We start from the raw sequence: 19,023 nt of genomic DNA, 5'->3' as shown, positions 1-19,023 counted from the left end.
AGCCTGCAGCAGGTAGTGAGACGGAGTAGTCACCCCGCCTCTCGCAGCCTGCAGCAGGTAGTGAGACGGAGTAGTCACTCCGCCTCTCGCAGCCTGCAGCAGGTAGTGAGACGGAGTAGTCACTCCGCCTCTCGCAGCCTGCAGCAGGTAGTGAGACGGAGTAGTCACTCCGCCTCTCGCAGCCTGCAGCAGGTAGTGAGACGGAGTAGTCACTCCGCCTCTCGCAGCCTGCAGCAGGTAGTGAGACGGAGTAGTCACCCCGCCTCTCGCAGCCTGCAGCAGGTAGTGAGATGGAGTAGTCACTCCGCCTCTCGCAGCCTGCAGCAGGTAGTGAGACGGGAACTGGAGAAGCTTTTGAGAGGGAAAATCTGCCAGGAGCAAAGATAAAGTTGCCAATTCTTTCAAACACTGAGTCAAGCTGGAAAATCACAGGCAGGATGTTAAAAACTTGGAACATTTCGGTTACTTGTCAGCATATTGGAGAGGGAATAAAAAGCTTGTTTAATCAACAGACAAGAATTATTCAATCAGGCAGCAAAGATTGTGGGCGGAATCTCACCAAGAAATGGCAAAATGTCAGTTCTAGCAAGAAAAACGGGTGTGTCGCCAGGATGAGCCATGGAATCTTACGCCACTTCGGAAAAACATAGAAACATAGAACATACAGTGCAGAAGGAGGCCATTTGGCCCATCGAGTCTGCACCGACTCACTTAAGCCCTCACTCCCACTCTATCCCCGTACCCCAATCACCCCTCCTAACCTTTTTGGTCACTAAGGGCAATTTATCATGGCCAATCCACCTAACCTGCACGTCTTTGGACTGTGGGAGGAAACCGGAGCATCCGGAGGAAACCCACGCAGCCACGGGGAGAACGTGCAGACTCTACACAGACAGTGACCCAGCGGGGTATCGAACCTGGGACCACCAATTTTCCAGGATCATGCACTGAAAAGAGAAGAAAACCAAAGTGAGTGGCGAGGATTCCTGAGGAGGGCCTACCCCTCGGCCCGCTACTCCTCTGGGACCTCCACTATGCGCTTCCCCCTTAGTGAGGGCCTCTTCACTAAGCCTCACACCCTCCCCTCTCACACTGGCATTTCCCCAGTCCTGTCCCTCTCAATTCCACCAGGATCACTTGCCTAGACACGCGAGAGTCTCACTGGAACATTTCTTATGTCCAGTCTCTCCCCCTCCCCTCATTCCTTGCTTTAGGTGGCAGGGTATTGATTGGATGCATAGAACCAGTCTCTGTATCCTCAGGGGGCATCTCAAAGAAGCCCGCCATTATGACCTGTACCAGCGTGCTTGATGATAGACTTCACCATGAAGCTTTGCTTTGGGGTTCACATCAGTGTATCCTGTAGGACGTAAACTCTTGAGCATTGGAGTTTAATGCTTGGGACTCCAGTCAGTGGCAGTTCTGTTGAGTTCTGCATCTTTCATTGGCACTGCTGAGTTGTCAATGAAGGGGGAAATTACATTCCATGCAACTGAATGCCTCTTGTGACAGACAATGCACAGCTGTTGAGAGGATTTTAAATCCCGACAAAGAGTCACGTGGACTCAAAAGTTTCACTCTTTTCTCTCCCTACAGATGCTGCCAGAGCTGCTGAGATTTTCCAGCATTTTCTCTTTTGTATCCACAGCATGTTGTTAGAACATAGAACATACAGTGCAGAAGGAGGCCATTCGGCACATCGAGTCTGCACCGACCCACTTAAGGCCTCACCCTATCCCCGTAACGCAATAAACCCCTCCTAACCTTTTTAGTCACTAAGGGCAATTTAATCGCATAGTGGTTAGCACAATTGCTTCACAGCTCCAGGGTCCCAGGTTCGATTCCCGGCTTGGGTCACTGTCTGTGCGGAGTCTATACATTCTCCCCGTGTCTGCGTGGGTTTCCTCCGGGTGCTCCGGTTTCCTCCCACAGTCCAAAGACGTGCAGGTTAGGTGGATTGGCCATGCTAAATTGCCTTTAGTGTCCAAAAATATTAGGTGGGGTTACTATGGTGGATGTGTACGGATAGGGTGGCAGTGTGGGCATAGGTAGGGTGCTCTTTCTAAGGGCAGGTGCAGACTCGGTGGGCCAAATGGCCTTCTTCTGCACTGTAAATTCTATGATTTAGCCTTTTTACTGTTTCTTCCCCCTTTGATCCTATTTTCTGTTTTTTTTAATGTTTGTATACTTTGTCCCTTCCTGTCACACTCTGGGTGTTATCACCTACACAGCTGCCTTACAATGCTGCCATATTTATTTTCTTTGTAAGCCTACATATCCCCTCTCCAGGACAGCCCCCTGCCCCTAACCGTTATAACCCACACGAGACCTTGGAGCAATCAACCTCCCCGTGAATCTCACTGAATACTTGCTGACCTACTGAAGGGGCGGGGAACTCTAAATCATCCATAGTTAAGTTCTGGATTGGATTGGATTTGTTTATTGTCACGTGTATCGAGGTACAGTGAAAAGTATTTTTCTGCGGCTCAACAGATCATTAAGTACAAGGGAAGAAAAGGGAATAAAAGAAAATACATAATAGGGCAACACAAGGTACACAATGTAACTACATAAGCACCGGCATCGGATGAAGCATACAGGGTGTAGTGTTAATGAGGTCAGTCCATAAGAGGGTCATTCAGGAGCCTGGTAACAGCGGGGAAGAAGCTGTTTTTGAGTCTGTTCGTGCGTGTTCTCAGACTTCTGTATCTCCTGCCCGATGGAAGAAGTTGGAAGAGTGAGTAAGCCGGGTGGGAGGGGTCTTTGATTATGCTGCCCGCTTTCCCCAGGCAGCGGGAGGTGTAGATGGAGTCAATGGATGGGAGGCAGGTTTGTGTAATGGACTGGGCGGTGTTCACGACTCTCTGAAGTTTCTTGCGGTCCTAGGCCAAGCAGTTGCCATACCAGGCTGTGATGCAGCCAGATAGGATGCTTTCTATGGTGCATCTGTAAAAGTTGGTAAGGGTTAATGTGGACATGCCGAATTTCCTTAGTTTCCTGAGGAAGTATAGGCGCTGTTGTGCTTTCTTGGTGGTAGCGTCGACGTGGGTGGACCAGGACAGATTTTTGGAGATGTGCACCCCTAGGAATTTGAAACTGCTAACCATCTCCACCTCGGCCCCGTTGATGCTGACAGGGGTGTGTACAGTACTTTGCTTCCTGAAGTCAATGACCAGCTCTTTAGTTTTGCTGGCATTGAGGGAGAGATTGGTGTCGCTACACCACTCCACTAGGTTCTCTATCTCCCGCCTGTATTCGGACTCGTCGTTATTCGAGATCCGGCCCACTATGGTCGTATCGTCAGCAAACTTGTAGATGGAGTTTGAACCAAGTTTTGCCACGCAGTTGTGTGTGTACAGGGAGTAGAGTAGGGGGCTAATTACGCAGCCTTGCGGGGACTATTGTGGAGGAGGTGTTGTTGTTCATTCTTACTGATTGTGGTCTGTTGGTCAGAAAATCGAGGATCCAGTTGCAGAGTGGGGAGCCAAGTCCTAGGTTTTGGAGCTTTGATATGAGCTTGGCTGGGATTATGGTGTTGAAGGCAGAGCTGTAGTCAATAAATAGGAGTCTGATGTAGGAGTCCTTGTTTTCGAGATGCTCTAGGGGTGAATGTAGGGCCAGGGAAATGGCGTCTGATGTGGACCGGTTGCAGCGGTATGCGAATTGCAGAGGATCAAGGCGTTCTGGGAGTATGGAGGTGATGCGCTTCATGATCAACCTCTCAAAGCACTTCATTACGACTGAAGTCAGGGCCACTGGACGGTAGTCATTGAGGCACGTTGCCTGGTTCTTCTTTGGTACCGGTATGATGGTGGTCTTCTTGAAGCAGGTGGGCCCTACTCCTGCTCCTATTTCTTATACTCTTATATTTTTAAATAAAAGGCTGGATGATTTCGTCTGGGCATCTACCAGTGTTGGAAGGCTATTCAGTTGTGGATTGCAAGCCTGGTCTCATCTAACACTGTTACCCTACCCTGGGCTAGTGCACGGTTAATTCCAACCCCATGTGCCCTGGAGTCACATGACAAGTGAATTAACTAATAATTCCTATAAAAAATCCAAAGTCGTTGGCCCTTGGCTGCCCAATAATTACAGTCACCAGGTTTGTACGTTTCGACATAGTTACTGTTTATTTATAACAAGATTTATCACAAATATGCAGAAAATACAACTGGTTAATGACAAGCTAATATTTACTACCCCTTTAACTGTCCCACCCTCTACCCACACACACACACAAGACAGACAAACACGGAGGGGTGGAAAGGGGCAAAAACTAAGGATGAAGGTCAAAAGAAAAGAGTCTTTGCTTTAGAAAATGCTTCTGTAGAACACTTTCTCCACAGCAAGCTTGTAGATTAATGTCTCTGCTTTACAGCTGGTAATGGTCTTTTTTGTAGAGTCATTCATTCAGGGTCCCTGTAGTTTAGAAAATGCTGTACACGCAGGTAGCAGATTTCACATCAATATGGGCCTTCAGCTCAAGGTTCGTATTCAGGCTTCTATAAAGCGTTGGTCGGTTCTGCCTTTGCCATTCAGGCTAGAGAGTTGGTTGGTTCAGCACTCTGCCTGTACATCGATTCATCCAGGCCCCCTGCCAGTTAAGAAATACAGCCCTCCTGGAGAAAAACAGAGAAGAAAGCATAGCAGGTCTCCTTGGGGGTGCCACCACCAAAGCTGAAACCAAAGTAAAGTCTTGGGACTCTGAAAAACATTCCAGTGGGATCCGATCCAATCACCACCTGTTACCGGGCACAGCAGAGCCTGTTAGACCAATTCATTAGCCACCAGCCAAATCAGTCAAACCGAGTCCCAGCCAACCTCTGGCTTTGGTACCGGTCAGTCTACAACTCTAGTATGAACCAGCACAGACTAGCACAGTGATCTCCTGCTTCTGAAATCCTCTGCTTGAATTAAGGCGCAGGCCATTTGCCTTAAAGATACATGCCCATTAATCATCCATGATTCAAAAATGTAACGGCAAAAATAAAAGAAAGGGAAGTAGGAGAATAAACAGGGAATAAACAGGAAGGACCCCAACACATGCACTATCAAGCAATGGTCGCTGGGCAGTAATCAAGTGGAGGGCACTGAGGCCAGCTGCTGCCCAGGGTGACACTGCATGTTCTTTACGATGTCATTTGGATGCCTGTCCTCCCGGTTCCTGCATCCTGCAATCTCCGGTCAATCATGTGGACATGTGACCTGCGCAGTGATCTATTCTCATGTCATTCTGCTGCTGGCTACTTAGAAGTGGATAAGAGTAGCACAAGTTAAATGAGGCAGTACCATTCCTCTGGTTTCTGCTGCCCTCTAGATGTCAGCTGAGAATCAAGTCTTCATGAAGGTTTTCGAGACTTGTACAATGCCGAAGTTAAAAGTTACAGTTTTGTTTTTGCAGTGATTTATATTTACACACTTTTTTTAATATTCCCCCCCCCCCCCACAGGGTGAAGGCTGTTTAGAGGTAAGTAACAATTAATCCCCTGTACTCCTGTGTTGAGACTCCAGAATTGACATTTAAGGATCTTGAAAGCGACAAACTCAACAGTCACTGTACAGAGTGGTGGTTCTCCAGAACCAAAAGGCCAATTGCCTCTTTCCATTCATTCAAAACCCCTTCCTACTCATTAGATTTCCAATGGACCAAAACCCTTTCCTACTCATTAGATTCCGAATAGATCAAACCTATTTCTTATTCGAATCTGGATAGAATCCCAATAGATCAAAACTCCTTCCTATTCATTCCCACAAGGATTTTGTACGGTGAGAGTGAAATGAAAAGGATTAGTTCTGTAGAATTCCACCCAATGGAATATACAATAATGTGTTTCACTTGGAAAGATTAGGTGTTCATTGGATCCATCTGTATTTGCCAGATTGCCAGGTTGCGAATGACAAAAAGCATCAAGAACTGGCAGCCAGATTCAAGATAAAGAAAATGACTGCAGAAGCTGGAATCTGAGACCAAAAGAGAAAATGCTGGAAAATTTCAGTAGGTCTGGCAGCATCTGTAGGAAGAGAAAAGAGCTAACGTTTCGAGTCCAGATGACCATTTGTCAAAGCTGACATTGGGTCATCTGGACTGGAAACATTAGCTCTTTTCTCTCCCCACAGATGCTGCCAGGCCTACTGAAATTTTCCAGCATTTTCTCTTTTGGAGCCAGAGGTATCAGCTGCCAGTTGAAGGTCCTCTTCATTCCTGATTTAAATATTCAACCGAGGAGAAGTCTGTCGACCTTATGAGGAGTGCGCAGAGGGTAAAAGAGAACTTGCGTTTCCCTCACAGAACAGATTGCAGACATATATGCAGAATTCGATGTGGAGGGAATATCACTGTTCCTCCCAGTTGCACAGGATCTCTGGTCAATGCTGGCTGTGATTCCAATCCCACCCACCCCACCCCCTCAAACCCTTGCATGGCCTCTCTTCCTCCTGGCATTGACCTTAGGCCATTGCCCAATCACACGATGGGCTGCCTGAAATTCAGTGCTGCACCAAAGTCTGCGGAGGCACGATTGGTGCTCACAGCTGGCCCACGTTATTTAGACCAATCCTGAGGCCCTGCTCCGGGCCTCCTGGTCAGGAGCACGTTGCAGCCGCATTGCTGTCTTCAAACTGGAAGCCAGTCAACCTGGCGCCCACCCCCCCCCCCACCCCCACCCCCCCACCCCCCTGCAGTATATTGTAAAATCTCTATGATGAACAGCCCGAATGACCTTATCTTCTTTGCTTCCAGTGTCCACAAGGGGAGGAAGGAGAGCCTGTGAGTACTAACGTCCCTCACTTCTAATGTGTTTGAATCAGTAAATTAAACCCTAATCTTATCACTGGTGGTTATTCTTGCTTTATAATATCTTAGTCCTTTTCCTCTAATATTAATTGCTATCAGACATTTCAAGTCAACTACGTCTGCCTCTCTTGGTTACCAGTAAGATTTACACATAGAAGTCAAGTGTATGTCTGACCTGGTTTTACTTTCCTGACTGCCCAGCTTGTTACTGAATCATTCAAATCAGGAATGTCACAAGTTCCATCCTGTTCATACCGATCTCAGTCTGGTCAATGGCAGAGGTTTCTGGGTGATGAATGGGTAGAAATTAGTCAGTGTTCCACGCAGAATTATTGGATAGGTCTGCAGCAAACACTATCTCACAACTGGAAAATGCATTATCTGTTCATTTCATTTATGTTTGGAAAAAGGTTAATCTTAAAAACCCAATTACCCATCCATACAGAGTATCGCAGCCTCACAGCCAAACGTTAGTTTAATGAAGACTTGTGAGGTGGCTTATCTACGTCATTTCACATCATTGGGTCTTGGTGGCAATAAATTCTTTATTTTTCCATAAAAGATGTGGCCTTTCTTATCACCATTTTCTTTTATGGTCTATTTCCTGCTGGATGCAGCCCTTCCTAATGTTTGTTCACCTTGCAAGATTTTGAACAATTGCCAATCATAAATGAGATACTTTCATAGTGCACTTTCACTTCCTATCAATGCTTTTCCTATTCACCCATCACCTGTGTCCTCTCTGGTCGACATTTGCTCCCAGTCCAATAATGTCTTGAATTTAAAACTCTCAACCTTATTTTCAGATGCCTCCATGGCCTTGTCGCTCCCTCTGTCTGTAATCTCCCTCAGTCCCACAATCCTTCTATTCCCTAATTCCAGCCTCTTGAACATTCTCAGTTTTAACCGTTCACCATTGGCAAACGTACTTTCAGCTGCCTTGACCCTAAGCGCCGGAAATCCCTCCCCAAACCTTTCCACCTCTCAAATTTGCTTTCCTCCTTTAAGACGCTCATTAAAATCTACTTCTTTGAATTGGTAATCTACCCTAACATCTTATATGATGTGGTGTCAGATGCTTTTGGATGATGCTTCTGCTAAGCACCTTGGGACGTTTTACAAAGTCAAAGACTTTATGCAGATACAAGTTATTATTATAGTTTTCCTGAGCCACAGCTTTGATGAAAACAATCTTTAATGACCTTACCCGCCGTGAGGAAAATGCAGGAGTTTTGAGAAGCTGATTTAAACCAATTGTGTCTACATTATTTTAATTTATAACAAAAACAGAACAGTAATGTAAAGCACATTAATGTTATTATGACGATCTCGAGAAATATGGATGTCAGATGAACCATCAACACTAAACCCCAACAGGAAGAGTAATCATTGGGTAAAGTTTCCACAGAACCAAATATTCACAAGAACTAGGCGATGAGGGGAACATAAAAAGAAGGTAGAAAAGCAATGTGTGGATAAGCTAACCAGCTTTCTCTGTCAGTGCTTCGTTCAATTGGTTAGCTACTTTCCTAATAAGATAATTTATAGATTTAATTATCCATTCATAGGCCAACCCAACTCTCCCTCCCTCATGTACCTCATTAGGGTGATTAACAATGGCAGTGCCAAAAAGATTCACACAATGCTGAAGACAAAGCCAGTTGACGATGGCACATTGCCAACCACCAGTCACTGCAACCACATTCTAACCTCCTGCGCCAAGGGCACCTTCACACTTGAGTGCTGCAGCCTTCAGACAAATCAATTGTTTGAAGATTTGCAACTTATTGTGTTGTGCGCTAACTCACGCTGGCACTTGGTTCTACATGTGGTGTAGATTATACCTTCATTTGGGTTTCAGTAAAAAATGAGCCTATAATTAGTCCTGCTGGGCAGACATGACGGCTTTTGTTAAGAGACTCGCTCCAACCAATTTATTTTCTTGGCTGTGCCAAGAAGTGTTTCCTAGATTTCAAATTAGGCACATACTAGAACAGGCGTGGGCAATTTGTTCAGCTTTAGTCTCATTCAACTATAAACTAAGTCGCCCATCATACTAGCCACTTGCCCACCCTCCAGCCTCATTTATAATAATAATAATCATTATTATTATCACAAGTAGGCTTACATTAACACTGCAATGAAATTACTGTGAAAATCTTCTAGTTGCCACTCTCCGGCACCTGTTTGGGTACACTGAAGGTAGAAACATCTAGAGGGACAGAGGATGAGGATGCTCTTTATTGATAAATCCCAGCAAAATCCTGCAGTATACCAACAAGAGTCAATGCCACTCCAGCTGGGCAGTGCCACTGTGAAAGGTGACCAGAACTAAGCTTCGACCAGGCAGCATGTTTATTCAGCTTAAAAGTGTCAGGTGGGTACCTTCAAATGTGGGTACCTTCCAGACAGAAAACCCAAAAGGCTGTGTGATTTAACAGAGGCATAGATGTGACAAAAGCCTGGTGACACAGTAGCAGAGGCTGGGGTGGTAGAGGCCTGGGGGCTGTTTTCCGCTTGGCAAAGGAACAGGGGAAACACATTCTGTGAAAGAAAATAACATGAAGTAAAGAGAAGGAGCACAACTTGGAAACCATGCCTAAGGCAGTTGTATGGCATACTTGCTCTGTTATGGGTTAATGGCATGGGGCAGTATTTAACACAAGTGATGGGTGTTACGCCCAACAGCTGGAGAGCCTGCAAGGACCCAGCATTGCCTCCTTTTAAGAAGACTTTTCCAGGTCCTGCTCCCCCACCACCCCCATCAATGGGAACTGCTGGCCAATCAGAAGTTGGTAGCTCCTCGTTGCCATCAGCGCTACCAGGGGAGTGATGGTAGCTGCCAGCAATGCCCCCAGCTGAGGCCCAGGATCTCCAAGGGATCTAGGCTGAAATTGAGTGAGGTCACAGGTAGGGATCAGAAGCGGTGAAGTGTGGGGAAGCAGCAATAACAGGGAGATGGCTCTCAGTATGAGGTTTGCTTTTCAGGCTCCCATGTGGCGCCTGCCCCTTGTTGAATACTAGCAGTGGTGGGTTCAGGCCCTTATTTGGACATTAATTTCCCAATTATGGACTTCAATTTGTACAGGGCAGGAAGGCAATCCACAAGACATCCAGCCATGGACACTGGCAAGAGGCGATGGGGTCTCCACCAGCCACGCTCCCATCTGATCAAGTGCCTACCTATTTCCAAAATCATCTCGGAGGCATGCTTTGAATTTTACCCATAGAGTAATAGAGCCAGATGAGTTCCAAGTCCCAACCCTGCACCTCAATAGTGATGCAATTTTTAAATATAAATGTGCTATTTGGGCAGGAGGTGAGGTTGGTGCCCAAATAGAGGTGGTAGGCATCTCCAGGAGATGGGAGCTACCTGCCTGACCAAATGACAAAGAAAACTGCTGCCACATTGGGGGCTGTCACTGCCTTGCCTAAGAGAGCAGCAGTTCTTGAGGAAGCAATGGAGGATAAATGGTTGTTTAAGAGGGAGACTGGACCAAAGCAACATATTGCCCATGTTCCAAATCTGATTATTCAAGAGCTTAATAGCTTTATCTGTCACAAGATGAAGTTTTCTTTGGCTCAGTGGTGAATAATAATAATCTTTATTAGTGTCACAAGTAGGCTTACATTAACACTGCAATGAAGTTACTGTGAAAATCCCCTGTTCGCCACATTCCGGCGCCTGTTCTGTTCGGGTACACAGAGGGAGAATTCAGAATGTCCAATTCACCTAACAGCACAGCTTTCGGGACTTGTGGGAGGAAACCGGAGAACCCGGAGGAAATCCACGCAGACACGGGGAGAACGTGCAGATTCCACGCAGACACGGGGAGAACGATTAGACAGTGACCCAAGCCGGGAATCGAACCTGGGTCCCTTGCGCTGTGAAGCAACAGTGCTAACCACTGTGCTGCCGTGCCACCCATGCAACAAGACTGTTTGGGTTTCCCAAAATTATTCTTAGAAATTGCATTGCCGATCGCTGTGACCCCTAAACAATCTTCACAAAGAGCTTGTTGGGGCTGGATTGGTGGCAAGTCGGCTCTCTGTTCCCACTGCTCCGCACTGAATTTGAAAAGTTTGAAACTGTCACGGCGGAGTTGATGACTATTGGGACCGTGATTCAGAAACTATGCCTGCATCAAGCCCTAACGCCACTGGCATTGGTAACTCCAGCCCATAGATTCATTGTGGCACAGAAGAAGGCCATTCGACCCATCGCATCGAATACTGCACATCTGTGGATAAAAAGAAGAAACATAGGATGGCATGTGGTGCAGTGGTTAGCACTGGGACTGCGGCGCTGAGGCCTCGGGTTCGAATACCGGCTCTGGGTCACTGTCTGTGTGGCGTTTTCACATTCTCCCCATGTCTGCGTGGGTTTCACCCCCACAACCCAAAAGATGTGCAGGTTAGGTGGATTGGCCACGCTAAATTGCCCCTTAATTGGAGAAAAAATAATTGGGTACTCAAAATTTAAAAAAAAAAGAAACCTGCAGCACTCTTGCACATTATACAAAGATCTGCAGAGACTCAGAACACCAGAGACTGGAGACAGAACAGACCTGGTGAAGAAACAGCTGTTTAGAACACGGAAAACTTCAAACAAAGCACTGGCACTTAATAGACAACATCATCATCCAAGCAAGGGGCCACAAAGACGTCCACACCACCCACGCCATGACCAGAGCTGGCGACTGCTGGATTCACCACCGACTAATCCGCTCAACCATCTCCTTCACCCTGGCCCCAAACTGACACAGGCAGAAAATACTCTGGCGCTGGAGACTCAATGGGCGGGATTCTCCACTCCCACGCCGAAGTGGCCGCGCCGTCGAGGTTCACGACGGCGCGGAACGGCCCCGGTCCCGACCGATTCAGGCCCTGACAATGGGCCAGGATCGGGGCCACGTCATCTACACGTGCCAGGCCTCGTCGCCCGCGTAAAAGCGGCGCCGCATAGATGACGCGGCCGGCGCCGCATAACGGACGTCATCCGCGCATGCGCAGGTTGGCCGGGTTGGCGCCGTCCTCTCTAAATCCGCCCCGCAAGAAGATGGGGGACGGATCTTGTAGGGGCCGCGGAAGGAAGGAGGTCCTCCTTCAGAGAGGACGGCCCAACGATCGGTGGGCACCGATCGTGGGCCACCCCACATTCCAGGTGAAGCCCGGTGCAGGATCCCCCCTCGCCCCCCCGCAGGCCGCCCCCCCCCCCCCCCCCCCCCCAGCGTTCACGCACCGCCCACGACTGCAGCGACCAGGTGTGGACGGCGCCGGGGGGAACCCGCCGTTTTGGCCTGGCCGCTCGGCCCATCCGGGCCTCAGAATAGCGGGGGTGCCGGAGAATCGCCATTTTGGGTGTCTCCGGCGATTCTCCGGCCTGTGGCCCGCGAAACTCGACCAGGCCATTCCCGCCCCTTGGGAGGGCGTCGGACCGGCGTCCCCGGAAATTTTGGCGGCCCAGGCGATTCTCCCAACCGGCGTGGGACTGGAGAATCGCGCCCAATGTCACTGGACTCAAAGACACTGAGAAGAAGGAGCTACGCAGTCGGCACCTCACAGCTAACCTGGCGGTGACCAATGAGCCAGAGCGCAGAATGCCCACAAAGCCAGGTCCGTCTTAAAAACCGCCATAGTCAGCACCTGTGAGGAGATGCTCGGGGCCTCGACCAGGAAACACCAAAACTGGTCCGACAAGAATGATCAGGAGATCCAGGATCTCCTTGACTGCAAACACAAGGTGTTCCTGAACTGGCAGCTCCACCAAAACTCGAGTGAGAGGAAACAAACCGAGAGACAACTGAAGGCCGAGCTGCAACAAAGAACTCACGGACCAAAGAACAGCCTGTGGAAAGAGAGCAGGAGACTCAGCAACTCGCCGAAACCATGATGTGCGCGACTCCTTCTGACAACCAAAGCCATCTGATACATAGAATTTACAGTGCAGAAGGAGGCCATTCAGCCCATCGAGTCTGCACCGGCTCTTGGAAAGAGCACCCTACCCAAGGTTAACACCTCCACCCTATCCCCATAACCCAGTAACCCCACCCAACACTAAGGGCAATTTTGGACACTAAGGGCAATTTATCATGGCCAATCCACCTAACCTGCACATCTTTGGACAGTGGGAGGAAACTGGAGCACCCGGAGGAAACCCACGCAGACACGGGGAGAACGTGCAGACTCCGCACAGACAGTGACCCGATCACCGAATGCGACTTTGGCATCGGCGACCGGAGAATCGCACCCAGGTTCTCTGCCAGCACGCTCTTGCCATAAAGAAAGTGTGCCCCTCCCCCTCCATCCCCCGACTATCAAGACCCACGGTGAGTCCCTGGACAAAGTGGATCATTTCCCATCCCTCGGGAGCCTCCTCTCGACGATGAAATCCAGCATCAACTCCAATGCGCCAGTGCCGGCTTTGGATGCCTGAGGAACAGAGTATTCGAAGACCAAGACCTAAAATCCAGCACCAAGCTCATGGTCTACAGAGCAGCCATGGTCCCTGCCCACCTGCATGCATCAGAAACATGGACATTGTACGGCAGACACATCAAATCCCTGGAGAGATATCATCAACGCTGCCTCCACAAAATCCTGCAAATCCATTGGCGTGCCAATGTGAGCGTGCTCTCCCAGGACAATATCCCCAGTATCGGTGCATTGGTCACACTAGACCAGCTGCCATCGGCGAGTCACATTGCCCGCTTGCCCGACACAAGATTCCCGAATCGAGTGTTCTAATCCGAACTCCGCAATAGCAAGCGATCACTAGGACGCCAGAGGAAACGCTACAAAGACTCTGAAAGCCTCCTTAAATAAATGCACCATCCGTACCGACACGTGGGAATCGCTTGCCTTAGAACCCACAAACGTGATAAGAAGCAACCGTGAAGACACCAATCACCTCGAGCATCAGGGAAGCAAAGTGTGAAAAGCAGAAAGAGAGAGCAGAATCCAGAGTGTCCCACCACCCACCTCATCAAACACCACCTATAAACCTGTGGCAGCATAGTCTGTCGATCTAGGATTAGACTATTCAGCCACAGCAAAATTTATCCTTGACACTCGGGGACTGCCAAAAGAAAAATAACCAAAGATTTTGTCCCCTAAAGGGAATTAGTAACACAGACTGGTTTTTATAATAATCTGGTACTTTTATGGTCACTGGTTCCAGAATTTTAACCTGATTTAATTTCTCAAATTTAAATTCTTCAATTGCATGATGCGATTTAAAGTCTTGTCCTCTGGATCATTATTACAGGTCTCGGGCTTACAAATCCTGTGTCAGAACATCTGCTTCAGTACCCTAAGGTTTAATGTTGTGTCATATTCAGTTGCAGCATATTCTATGGGTCCAGGATGTCTTTAATTTTTAACAAGAATAAAAATGAAACATGAAAAAGTGAGGACAGATTTGTGCTGTAGATTCTTATCCCCGAGGAATTGGGTTGAGACCCAGGGATAGAATCTTACAATAACGCAGTAAAGGCTACTTGTATTGCACAAGACTTTTGCCTCATCATGTCTTGGCGCGTCTGGACAGAGTAAGCCAGTTGAAGCTGTCGCCATTCATGGAAGGATCGAGAGCGCACAGATTTAAGGGGTGGAATTCTCTGGTAATGGGGCTATGTCCCCACGCCCGGGAGAAAACGGGCGCGAATCACTCTGGACGTTTTCTAGAAAGTCCAGAGTGATTCTCCGTTTTTGAGGGGGCTTGCAGGGCCCCGGAGTAGTCCACGCAGCTCCGGCTGCCGATACGGGGCCTTGCACTTCCAGTCGCGGGTCCGCGCATGTGCACGGCGACAGCCCCACGCAACATGGCAGACCCACACAGCGGGCCGGCCCCCACAATATAGTCCCCCCCCCAGATCACGCGCGCTTGCCGATCGGTGGCCCCCAATCGCGAGCCTGGCCATCCTGGAGGCCCCCCCCCGGTGATGGATCCCCCCCCCCCCGCCCCCCACCAGGGTGGCCGCGGACTGTGTCCGCAGCTGCCACTCCGAGCTCCCGCCGGGTGGAACCATGAGTGAACCACACCGGCGGGAACGCGGCCAGCTGCTGGCAGGGAATTGCCGTGGGGGCCTCTTTCAATGGCCCCTGACCGGTGCCGCCTCGACTGCGTGCGCACGACTGCCGGCGATTCTCCGGTCCATGGAGAATCGCGGGAAGGCATCGGACCCGATTGCATGTCCAACGCCCCATTCTCCGCCCCCGCGACGTGCACGATTTTGCCGCGGAAGCTCGGAGAATCCCGCCCAAGCTGTTTTGTGAAAGAAGCCTCAGCAAGTGGTGAAGGTTTGTAATACCCTTCCTGAGAGTGCGGTGGAGGCAGGCTCAAATGGAAAGGGAATTAGACTGTTACCTGAAAAGGAAGAATATGCAGGGTTATGGGGAGAAGGCGGGGGAATGACAATCGGTGGTTGCTCATTTGGAGAGCTGGTGCAAATGGGCCAAATGGGATCCTCATGTGCTGAAACAATGATGCAATTATGTGATTTGTCCTCTTCCTTTTTGTATCCGCTTTGTTTCGAAAGAATTAAGTTCCCGGCACTTAAGTTGGAATTGGGGTTTTAATTGTTTAATAGACTGTACCAAAGGGGATACAGATGGCACTGTGGTGTTTTAGGAGAAGTGATTGTTGAACACAATAAACTTGGAGTCAAAGAAGTCAAGACTTCCTCTCTAGTTCTTGTTACAATATTGCCATTAAGGTCAGCACAGTGGTGCAGTGGTTAGCACTGCTGTCTCGCCACTTCGAGGACCCGGGTTCGATTCCGGCTCTGGGTCACTGTCCGTGTGGGGTTTGCACAGTTCCCCCGTGTCTGCTTGGGTCTCACCCTCACAACCCAAAGATGTGCAGGGTAGGTGGACTGGCCACACTAAATTGCCACTTAATTGGAAAAAAATTAATTGGGTACTCTAAATTTTTTTTTTTTTAAACTACAATGTTACCATCGGAGCTTAACATCTTGCCACTCGAGTGCCATCTTGATTCAATTGGCAGTAATCATGGATTTGGTGGAAATGCTGCATCAGGATTTGAACAAAGTCTGGGCTGGCTCTCCAATGCAGTGCTGAGGGAGTGTAGCCCTGTCGGAGATGCAGTCCTTCAGGCGATGCATTAGATAATACCAATCTGCCTGCCAGCTGGATCTGAAAACAAAGCAGTAATGGCAAGGCAATGGGATTGGAATCCCGGTCTCAAAGAATGGGATACTAGGGCTGTCTTCAGCTGAATATTAATTCCTTAGGCTGCCAGGCCCAGAACCATGTCTGATTCCTGTGTTGGTGTAGGGTATGCCACTAGTTACTAGGCCGATATCTAGTTGGCTGACTTGCAGTGTCATGACTTTTTCTACCATGGGCTCTAGGCCTCAGTTGCTTCTGGCAGTGTTGCACCATTTCCCATTGACTTCTTGTTTGTTCATAATGTCTTGTAATTTAAGCAAGTGTTTGAATTACAGCCTGTATTTATTCATGCCTCATTGAGAATATTCTTTTAGCTTCTAAAACCTGAGAAAGGCCAGAAGGGTGAGCCAGGACTGCAGGGATCGGCTGGTCTTCCGGGAAGAGATGTGAGTATTCTGCTCAAACCTTCTGATTATGTACAAATCACCAGAATCCGTGATGGGATACCAGATTCATGAGAAGGAATCGATGCAGGAAAGAGCTGGAGGTTGCATTAGGGGGGAAATGATGTTGGTAAACTGTAAGATTGAGGTGACCCTCTTCTACCCAACTGACCTTTTGATGGTTAACAAACTCCAGACCTGGGAAGATTGGGCAACATTGGGTTTAAGATTAACAGAGAACTTAATGATGATCAGATAATTTCTGTGTGTTCACTTAAGGGGCGTCATTCTCCGCCGGCGGGAGTCTCCGTTTTGCCGGCGCCCGGGGGTTTCCCGACGGCGTGGGGCTGCCCCACAACGGGAAACCCCATTGACCGGCCGGTGTTACGGAGACTCCCGCCGGCGGGTCGGGGCAGAAATGTGGCGGGGCGGGTAGGAGAATTTCGCCCAAGGTGTGTTCCTGAGAAGTGGCGATGGGCCACTTTGAACCACTTTGATACAACTGTGTGGCTTGCCAGGTCAGTGCTGAAATCAGAAACAACCACATTGGAAGTGGAATCACTGAATAGGCTGACTGGATAAGAATGACAGGTTTCCTTGACTACTAGGTCTTTATGAATCAGTGGATTTTGTTTTTACAAAACTCCAACAGTAACTTTTTTGTCTCCAGACCTTCTGAAATGACTTCAGAATTCTCAGATTGCTACTGTGGGATTTGAACTCACGTTGTCAGGATTATTATTCCAGGCCCCAGGATTGTTCGTCTAATTTTAGTCCAACATCAATAATCTGGGTTTGAATCCAGCCTGGACTGTTAAAATGAAATAAATGCTGCTCTATCTGCGAATGGTCGGTAATTTGAAATGCATTTAGCAATTTGTCAAAAAAATTAACTTTTCTTGGGATACGAACATCATCAAGGCGTTATTTATTATCCATCTTAGTTACCCTGAGGATATTGAGCACCGACCACTTAATTGGAGTCACCCATGGTCCACACATGGTCAGGAAGTCAGCTTCCATTCCCTCAAGGACACTCATGAGCCTATTGGGCTTTTACAATCTCTTTGCTGGCCCTCAACCTTCCAGATTTATAAAATGAAATCTCACTGAATACCTTGGGTAAAATGTAATCTCACGGGTCCAGAAATTGGATTGTGCAATGCCTGTTTGAAAGGCTTGAAATAAGGTTAAGATTTTGGAGGTGGTATGCATACACCAAGTAGATTAAATTTGTTCTGGAATGGGTTGTTCACACGTGTTATCTTTTTCTAATTGTGTTTTCTCGTGTATGTTTATTTTTCAGGGGAAATCAGGAGAAATATGTGTGACAGGAGCAAAGGGTGCAAAGGTTTGTCTCCGGTGGATACTCAATGTGTTGTACAAGCTTTTGGGCAGGTGATAACCCTGATGGGGTCAGAATGATATCTGGAACTGGGAGCCTGAACTTTAACTCCTGAGGCTTCAGACTCGAGAAAAAATCGTTTGGCGTAAGCTGCTCCTTAAATTCAAAGGAGTAATTTGTGAAGAAAAACTGGAGGAAAGAGTTTAACTTTGAAGGGAGGTGACTGATTGAAAATATCCTTACAATCATTACTGAGCAGTCAAAGATATTGAATGGTCGTCAAGGTTTCTACTTATTCATTCTCAGGATGTGGGCATCATTGGATTGGTCAGTATTTATTGCCCATCCCTAATTGCCCTTGGGAAGGTGGCGGTGAGCTTGAACCGCTGCAGTCTGTGTGCTGTAGGTATGTCCACCGTGCTGTTAGGGAGGGAGTTTCCAGGATTTTGACCCAGAAAAAGTGAACACTTGCCTGGATGAGTGCATCGCCAACAAGAAGCTCAATACCATCCAAGACAAAAACAGAAAATATTGGACAATCCCAGCAGGTCTGACAGCATCTGTGGAGAGAGAAGAGAGTTAACGTTTCAAGTCTGGATGACTCTTTGTCAACGCTTTGTCACCCCTGTCCAGGTCAAAGCAGCCTGCTTGATTGACACGCCATCCACCAGCTCATTCACTCCCTCCACTATCAATGCACAGAGGCAGCAGTGTGTACCATCTACAACATGCACTGCAGCAACTTGCCAAGTCTCCTTAGATAACAAAACTGCAACCTCTAATCTTGAAAGGGCAAGGGCAGAAGATACTTGGGAACACTGCCATCTGGAAAGTAACTGACTTGGAAAGATTTTGCATTCCTTCACTGTCGCTGGGTCAAAATCCTGGGACTCCCTCCCGAGCAGCACCTGCAGATCCTGCAGCTATGGTAGACCAGTGACCTAGGAATTGTGTGTCCACCAGTGTAGGGTATTTATTGCTCATTAGGTTCTGCTATGTAAAGTAAACCTTTACACTAATATTTGTCACAGAGGCATGAACATCATTCGCTCTGGAACAATCCATTCCATGCTCTGAATTGTGGGAATTAACAGGTATCCCCCTTCAAAGAACCGGCAGCATCCTCACTCATGCCCCCATCATCACCAGTGATGCACTATACCCACAACCTAACCTGCACATCTTTGGATGCTAAAGGGCAATTTAGCATGTCCAATCGATCTATCCTGCACAGCTTTGGACTGTGAGAGGAAACCAGAGCATCTGGAGGACAATCATGCAGATATGAGGAGAAAGTGCAAATTCCA

At 48.1% G+C, this 19,023-nt stretch overlaps 1 protein-coding gene across 6 annotated transcripts in view; it reads left to right on the top strand.

The window, feature by feature from the left end:
- col16a1 (collagen, type XVI, alpha 1) overlaps nt 1–19,023 on the top strand; it is a 779,331-nt gene that overhangs the window by 253,133 nt on the left and 507,175 nt on the right. For all 6 annotated transcript variants that reach the window (XM_072502210.1, XM_072502224.1, XM_072502220.1 and 3 more), the window contains exons 12-15: nt 5,450–5,467; nt 6,740–6,766; nt 16,303–16,374; nt 17,678–17,722. In XM_072502210.1, the coding sequence (XP_072358311.1) occupies nt 5,450–5,467; nt 6,740–6,766; nt 16,303–16,374; nt 17,678–17,722 (162 nt within the window). The remainder of the gene's footprint in view (nt 1–5,449; nt 5,468–6,739; nt 6,767–16,302; nt 16,375–17,677; nt 17,723–19,023) is intronic.

Source organism: Scyliorhinus torazame, chromosome 1 (genome assembly GCF_047496885.1).
Source record: "Scyliorhinus torazame isolate Kashiwa2021f chromosome 1, sScyTor2.1, whole genome shotgun sequence".
Lineage (NCBI taxonomy): Eukaryota > Metazoa > Chordata > Chondrichthyes > Carcharhiniformes > Scyliorhinidae > Scyliorhinus > Scyliorhinus torazame.
This window is presented reverse-complemented; position numbering and strand designations above follow the sequence as displayed.